The sequence below is a fragment of the Colias eurytheme genome, chromosome 5 (assembly GCF_061535395.1).
Source record: "Colias eurytheme isolate Ceu_HAF_F1 chromosome 5, ilColEury1 Martin Lab GWU primary, whole genome shotgun sequence".
Lineage (NCBI taxonomy): Eukaryota > Metazoa > Arthropoda > Insecta > Lepidoptera > Pieridae > Colias > Colias eurytheme.
The window spans coordinates 4,655,814-4,664,377 of NC_142984.1; the positions used below are offsets into that span (position 1 = coordinate 4,655,814).

Consider the following 8,564-nt stretch of genomic DNA (forward strand, 5'->3'; position numbering starts at 1 on the left):
TTATACATTTTCCCACTCCTCTATTTAACCTGTCGGTACTTACTATAAATTTTCTTGAGAGCACGCGAACAAAAACCTCTATTTGACGTAAATTAATTTGCATTATCTCACGTTGAATCTTAATAATATTATTTACAGTGCGGTCGAGACTATAACCGACACCTTTAGTTTTATTTATAATTCCTAAACTGCCGTTTTATTTTGGAAACAGCGCCATCTATATTCAAAGCAGTGAGTAAACTTTAAAAACCTGATAGAGTAATGTAAGGATATTATTTTTTAAGTCATCATCAGTTTAAAATAACTCTTTTTTTTTCAAAAAATAAATAGAAAAAAATTACAATTTTCGTTTTTATACTAGGTACAATCACAGAACATCAACAACTTATAATATGTTCTGTGGGTACAATCTTAGAGTAACATACTCTAGTCTCTAAGGGACTCTAATACTTTGTTTTATAATCGTTTGAATTTTGATGCCATTATTTATTATGTACCTACCTGCAGTTCGTTATGATTAACTAACACTGGCGCAATGCTTAATTAAACAGATCAATTATTTAAATTGAGGCAATTTTTATATTTATTACTTTTTTTGGCTGCATAATCCGTAAGAAAAGAGACTATATTGGCAAGAATTACCAAAGTACAAGATGCTCATGTGACGGAAGACGTTTAGTTACATTTAAAGTCCATTCGGAAAGTTGAACCCTCAGCTAACGGCCTTGTATTGTTTTCGCGGGCATTGCGTGAACCCAGGATGAAATACGGCGGGCAGTCCGACTACTTCATTTTTATTTTTTATTCCCTCTTACTTAATTTTATCAAACATGAGTTATGAGAATCGAGACCACACACGCGTCGTGTTAATTACGCGTTAGTAATGGCCGGTAACCTGCCGTTGTATTCTAGTTGGGTGTACATAATGGAAATTCTTACTGGAAATTGTATTTTTCTTACATACTCATTTTTATGCGTCACCTTTTATGAACTGTGGTAACATCTTGTTTTATGTGTATAATATATGTATAATATTATAATATTTAATGAAAAATGAGTATTGAAATAAACCTTTACTGTTAAAGACAATTTCTTATCTTAAAAATTAGAGATTCGTTCCAATATTTATTTCTTTAATAAAATTTCCTGCTGCGGTCATACAGATGTCACATTTATTTAAAAAAAAATGTGTGTGTAGGTACACACTACACACGTAAGAAGTGAAATTTCTTTATGACCTTATTTTTCAAAAAAATAATTTACTATAGGTAAGCAACTTTACAGAAATACGTCGAATCACGCGTGCGGCGTGGTAGGGATATGAAAAAAATGGCGCGTAACGGAAAAATGTCACGCGTAACGAAAAAATGTTAAGTACACTAAATTTTTTTCCAACCCCGATAAAGAACTTTCACTTCAAAAAAATGTAAAGCGTATAAAATTTAGGTTCTAATTAATATTCAATGAGCGAACTAGTTTTTTTGTAGGTAGGTAGATAGGTCCTGTATACGTACAGGAAACTATCATACCACTTCCTTCAATCATTTCAAGGTACAACTTTCGCTTTAAGCTTACGAATATACAGTAGCTATTGGATTGGTCATTTTAACCTCAAAGATAATAATAATGCGCCCAAACTAGACCGGGGCATTGACCCGAGTGGACCGGCGCCCGCGCCTCTAACCGTGGCGACTAGCGACTAGCGTTAAGACGTTGCATGAGCATCCGCAATGTTTTTTATTCCTATTTCTAACACGACACTCCGCATACTGAATCTCAATAAGGGCTTCAACCGATACTTGTATTTATTTATTTTAACCCAGCGCAGATACCGATCGTAACGTACTGAGTGACTTATCACAACTGGCAATAACCCAAGATATTCAACTTCACATGTCAATCAACATGGTGGCTTAGAAATCATTTAATATTTCATTTTAGAATATCGTTGAGTAAGTCTGTCGTTATAATTAGAACCTACGATTTATAATCAGGCAGGTGAATAAATTAATTGTTATCGAATTGCATAATAAGCAGGATTATCAAAGGTAGAGTTTCAAAGACAACTAACCTTTTTTTTTAAATTAAACATAACTGTATCTTAATCTATAGATATTAAATATTAATACGGAAAATTAAATGTATTGTGAAAATATTTTCTTTCTTACATATTTTCAGAATTGAAAATTCTTTAAATGAAGAAATTTCATAAAAATATGATTTCGTAAGCAGTAAGAATGAAAGGCATACATACCTATTAGGAATAAAATTTTATATGGTTATTTAAAAATTAAACATTTTTGCAAAAATAAAAAAAAAAATATTTCAAAATCTTGTCTGACATTTATTTGATGACAATCACATATTAATGGTACTATAATGTGTCGCACTAATAAGGTGTTAACGAGGGTCGTACATTTTATGTGATTTTTATTGATACTTAAGTAGTGGAGTGCGCTCCCTACCTGATTTTCATTCATATTGGTATCTTATAAGAATATTTTATATAGAGCTTTAAAACTGGTTGATGCGTCATTTTAGGGCCTCGTATGGGAATGAAGAAATTACTACGATTTGATTTACCGTTAATAATTGTGGTTGGTATCTAACACTATTTTTCAATTATCTTCTGTGTAAAGTGGAGCCTTATAGTTGTTTTACAACGAGAGCTAAATTTTAATTTTATTAATTAATATCTATTTACATAAATTTAAATATGAAATGGCATAAATGTACAAAGTGTGCATAACAGCGTGTTAGTGTAGTACATTGTTTTAATTGAACTTGGTATGCAAACTACTGAATTTGCTTCGTAGAGAAGCTTTTGAACGGAAATTCTAAATTGTCTAGCTTACCTGCAATGGCCATCCAGGGGTAGAATGTATGGTTGCTGGGTTGGTGCTGGACAGGCTGTGCTGAAGCCGCTGCTCCCGGCAAGCCGCACTGGTTCCCCCACGGAAGGGCTCGTCCTGGACTCGACGATTCGCTGTACCTGGCTTCTGGGGTGCACGCTGCGGGTCGCACTAAAGCCCCCAGCCCAGATCCCCACGCTTCCTTGCCTCCGTAACCGTTCTGTTGGTCTGCCCCAGCCTTCGAACAATCTGCTTTAGCGTACTGCTGCTCTCCAGCGTATAGCTTACATGCTGCCGCGACTGACGCATCGTAAGGCGAGTCTTGCGGTCTGGGCTGGTGCAAAGCGTGAGGCTGGGCGTAAGTCAAGCCCAAGGGAAAGCCGCGGTACTGGTCGCCGCCACCGCCGCCCTGGTGCACTCCGTGGGCCCCGTAGAAACCGCCCTGCTCGAAGTAAGAGTTCATGGTGAACAGTCACTGTCACTAACGTCACTCAGTTAGAAAACACTTATGTCATTGCGGCCCCAAGCGCCGTGATAACGCGACCTCGCACTCCGAATACAGACAGAGTGAATATTAAACTTTATTAATTTTATTGCCTATTAAACGTCACTCGAGCGTCATAATGGGCTTCGTCGGCGATAAAGGCCGGTCGACGTGTGTTTACTTTTTACGATTATTTTACGACTCGTAAGCGCGTGCCGCGATTTTACGAGTTTTTAAGCGGTACCGTGTGTGGCCAGCTCGGAGGCTGAGTCACGTGCGCTTTCAGGGTTTCAGTGTGGGACATGTGTCGGGACGAGCGCGAGCGAAGTTTGCAGTCGCGAGTGGCGGGAGCGCGCGACTGTATGGCGAGTGCGACCAGCGCGACTCGGCTCACGCAATCTACTGAGCGCGGTTCGGAGAGCACGCGCGCCGCCCCGCGCGCCGCCTGCGATCGCAACACTGCCGATTGTTCCGTCCCCTTTTCGCTAATCACTATAAATATTATCAGTCATGCTCTCCTTTCCTTTCTTATCACTCCTCCTGTACACGTGCTCTACACTTCAGATCAATCCTTTACTTTCAATAATGCACCTAGGTCCGAAATATAATAACTATTTTTTAAGCAACGTTTTCTTATTATGCCATTTAAAACTTTAGGAACTTAACAAATGATTGGAAATCTTAAGTATCATGAGTATCAAATTAAAAGTTGTAAATTATAAAGACTTCAAAATGTATCCATTCCCACAACAAAAAACACCTACAAAAGATCGGTAATGACTTTGCCACTGAAAAGTTAAGCCACAGAAGTCGTAAACTCATAAACGTACAATTAGTGAAACGGGCCAGTAAAGAAAAGATTTTACAACCACTCTACGGTCGGGCCACAATGAGCTCGCAGTATCGTAACAAGGTGCTGAATAGAGTGAGAAGTCGTAAAGATGATTATTATTTCTTCTACTACCTGTTTTATGAGCGATAATTCTATCTCGCTCCCACCGGCGGGAAAGAAGAACGTGCGAGCGAGGTGGCGCGCTATCAGTACGGCGCGTATTGCGCGGTCGGCACGCAGGTATCCATAGCCATCTCTGTCTGGCGCAGTGTGGCGCGTGCATCCAAAGACGCACTATCGAAAGGTAAACAATAGCGCATTATCGCAAAAGCACTCGGTTCGCGCCACCAAATGAAGACATCAAACGAATGAATGGCTCTCGGTAAAGCGGCCTACCCAGAGACACGCTCGCATTTTTATTGCACTCACCTCTTTAAACAAATATTTACCGATAAAAAGGGCGGGATGGCCTGTGAATTTTTTTAAATCATTTAATTGGTCAATTTAAGGCTGTAGAAATGCCGATGCGTCCTAGAAATTGTTTTATAAAAATTAAAGGTAGGTCCTATCAACATTCCACGGGGCTCACGGCTGATTCGTTTGATTTTTTACTCCACTAGATAAGCACAATTAAATCAGTGTGTAGCGTTAATTGGTATGTCATTAATTCTCTTTAGAGAGCTCTACGTAGAGTTTTCATGTAAAAACTAAAAAGTTTATATGTATGTAGTTTCAATACTTATCGAAAGTTTTGCTTATTATTAATAATTATGCAAAATGAATTTATTTGTTGGTGAAAATCTTTATAAGCTGTTAATTCGTCTAATAAAAATAAGGTGTTAATAATATTCCGAGTTGAATCACCATGCTATGTAGAGACCAAGATACTACCCCATAGGTAGGTAATGTAGATAATTGCAAAATAAGTCTGTAGGTAGGAAGGTATCTAATTTAAGTGTCAATTTAAACCTTTCTAATAAATAAAATAGTTTTTTTACAACAACATATATTTTCAAAATAACAAATCAATAAATAATCATATATCAAATGTTTACAACACTACGTTAAATTATTTTTATTGCTTCACAGTCATTACCATAACTAGGTTTTTGTTTGTCGGCTCGACAGAAGTCCTATAATGGCACTAAAATTCCATAGTTTGAATAGCGGCGAGTAAATAATGAATAAGTACCTAACTGCATATAAAAGTTTTTATATAACGCTTATAGGTACCTCTTATAGACCTCGATATAAATGGCCCATTTAGTTAAAATTTTAATTAAGTCATTTTATTTAATAGCGCTGAAATAAGTAGGATACCTACTTTTTAACAGAACCCTTACGTAAACCTATAATAAAGTTAGGTACTTATAATTGCAAATAAATAACCTTTTAGAAAAATAAACTTACGAATTCATAGTCTGTTTGAATTTACATCTAACAAGATCTCACGTTTAAGTTCTTATAGGACTGTCTGATTGGATGCAAGAGCAAAAACTTATTAGTAAGTAGATATCAAGATAAATAGGTACTACGTAGATATACCTAATGAAGATAAGATAAGATATACCTATTTAATATAACTTTACTAATCAAGTAAAATAGTACGTACCTATAGGTAAGTACAGTAGAACTCCAATTATCCGAATTAATGGGGACCGGGACCCATTCGGATAATCAAATATTCGGATAATCGGATTTTTTTTTTATTTGAAATTGGAGATAATAAAAGCTACGTTTTGATATTGCACTATAAATTTTATTGAATTAAATGAAAGAAACATGAAATTTTCACATGTTTTAAATATATAAATAAAATGTACCTACTTATGTACAAGTTTAGAAATAAAAATCATTGTTTTTTAAACATCTCAAGTCAGTGTAGGCACAACAAGTCAAGTCAAGACTTGACGCGCAAACACTGGCTTCGCGGGGGGAAGAATAATTTTTGCGCACTTTGACTTTTTTTGGACAATTTTTTGTGATTCGGATAATCGGCGATTCGGATAGTCGGAGTTCGGATAATTGGAGTTCTACTGTACTTAAGTTACATTATTTTAATATTAATCAGTTTAAATACGTCCCTACGTTCAGTTTTTACGATTTGAGCATTTTAACATTATAGATGAAACTAAACTGCTATTAGGTAATTATTTCTCCATCTAGGGTAAGAGAGAAAAGCACCTAATTAATTATTATTCATCAATATTTATCTAAGTAGAGTAGCTTGATATCTTAATAAATAAATTAGACTGAAAGTAGATCGCAGAGAGCCCGGATTTTTTTAGTTGTCTAAATAAAAAGTATTAATTTATATTAAGCATATTTTTGTGTAATTATATAAATATCAAATAATGAGGTTAATGGACTCAATAATAATAAACCTATCTACTATGTTTGAAAGAAACATAGTATATATAGGTTTATTATTTTGTACCTATGTAAATAAATCATCAAATGTAAAAGCTCCTTATTAATCAATTCTCTCGCTCCTTATAACCTTAAATCAATTTAAATTATCTATAACAATAATTTTCAAACGAGTTTCGGCAGAGACTCAAATTTTAATCCACTCTTTGTATTTCGAGACCCAAATTCAACTTTGAATGCTTATGCATTAGTCGTTCCGCCTGCCTGTCTAAGAGTTTCGGACTCCGTCGACGGAATGCTAAATCGACTAAATATTACCCTGACCTTAGCCTTAAAATGCAAGAAAACAAAAGTGAATTGTCTCATTCGCATTCGTGGGACAGATGCGTTGATATTCGCGTGGCAGGCGGCGCCCGCGCAGGGCACGCGCCTTGTGCTCATAAACACGATTTTTACTACCACTTGAACGCTCGTAAACGTCACGTGAATTGCGCCGTTTGTAGAACTCACAGTAAACACCGCTCAGATTATTTCGTATACGCCTCCGGGGCTAAACCTCGATATAAATTCGAAACTTTATGGAGGCAGCCGGCGGACGCACGCGGTTTGTTATTATACCGCTCTTTAGACATTTATTGAACCATTATTGACTTGTTTAAAGTATCAACCGCTTAATAGAGATAAAGGAGTCGTTGATAGTTTATGTCTTTATCGTGTGAGGATATACCTAACGACGTGGTTTGGAGTTCTCGAGACGTAGCGTCTAGCTGTCTGCTCGGACGCGATTGCAGTTTTATGACTGTAATTTTCCTTTTTATAGAGGCTCCTTGGCTTTATTACTAGTTATTTGATTGATATCAATCAATGCGCTATAATGGACTGTTATGTCTGCTAACTAGATTAGTTTATTGCGTACACGTCTTACGTCTCATAAATGGGCTCGCATATCTTAATTATCGCTATGATTCAATTAACAGATTGTAAAGTATTTAACAAGATATTTTGTGTTTGATACTTACAGATCTTCATTCTTTTGTGCTTTATAAGAGATGATATTGATAAACGATCTGTCGCATGCATGATCTGCAGGTAAGAGAATGTTCCTACGCTACGGCAACAGCAAAACTTTGGAAAAAAAGGAAAAGGTAAGGAGGTGTTTCTAGGTACCTACCTAATGCAATGGTTATGAGGACTCCTTATTCACTGAAATTATTTTTTATGGATTGAAAAATATGAATCAATTGAGTAAACTTTAAAAAACTATTGATTTTAATTTTATCACAAAATATCTTAATGATAAAATACCAAGATTGTAGATTGCTCAGTTCTGTATGTAGGTAGTGTGTTATTTAGGTACCTACACTATTTTTTACGTATAATATACATAGGTATTATGTATTTTTAGATATAGGTAGGTACTAAAGAATAAACTCAAAATGGGTCTAGTCGGTATCTTCTTAGTAGATATTGCTTGTTTATCACGAGTCAACACGTGCGAAGCTGGGGCAAACAGCTAGTAAAATACCTATCTATGCTAATTTAATAATTCAAACTTCTCTATTCTCAATTTCATCTCTAAAAACTTATTCTTCTCACTTCTGTGAGTATTAAATAAAAAATATAAATACATATCCAAAAGCTTATCAATAAGACTATGAGTTATTTTTAGTACGGTCATTTTTATCGTTTCACAATGCATTCCTTACTAACTCCATCTATTATGCACTCGGTGCAACAATTGCATAGTACATTATTTTATTTATTAACTTTTTTCTTGATGTTCTATTAAAAATAAATCATCTTTAAATTAAAGAGGGAAACTAAACTTTGATATTATTTGCGTAGTTGTATTTGAATAAGAATTTTTTGATTACCTACAGGTTTTACAGGATTAGTGCCATCTAGTGAAAGCAGTTCGCAATAAAGTATACAGCCTAGTATCCATATAATTTATGACAATGTTGCGGTGACCCCACGTACTTAAAAGTTAACCCAAATGAAACTTATCTTCCATACAAACCTATAA

General features: G+C 35.5%; 1 protein-coding gene across 2 annotated transcripts in view; it reads right to left on the reverse strand.

The window, feature by feature from the left end:
- The window catches only part of LOC149908417 (homeotic protein ultrabithorax), a 117,269-nt gene extending 113,547 nt beyond the window's left edge, over positions 1-3,722 (reverse strand). For both annotated transcript variants that reach the window (XM_090101874.1, XM_090101873.1), the window contains exon 1: positions 2,856-3,722. In XM_090101874.1, the coding sequence (XP_089958000.1) occupies positions 2,856-3,315 (460 nt within the window). In that variant the 5' untranslated portion in view covers positions 3,316-3,722. The remainder of the gene's footprint in view (positions 1-2,855) is intronic.
- Positions 3,723-8,564: the final 4,842 nt, after the last annotated feature.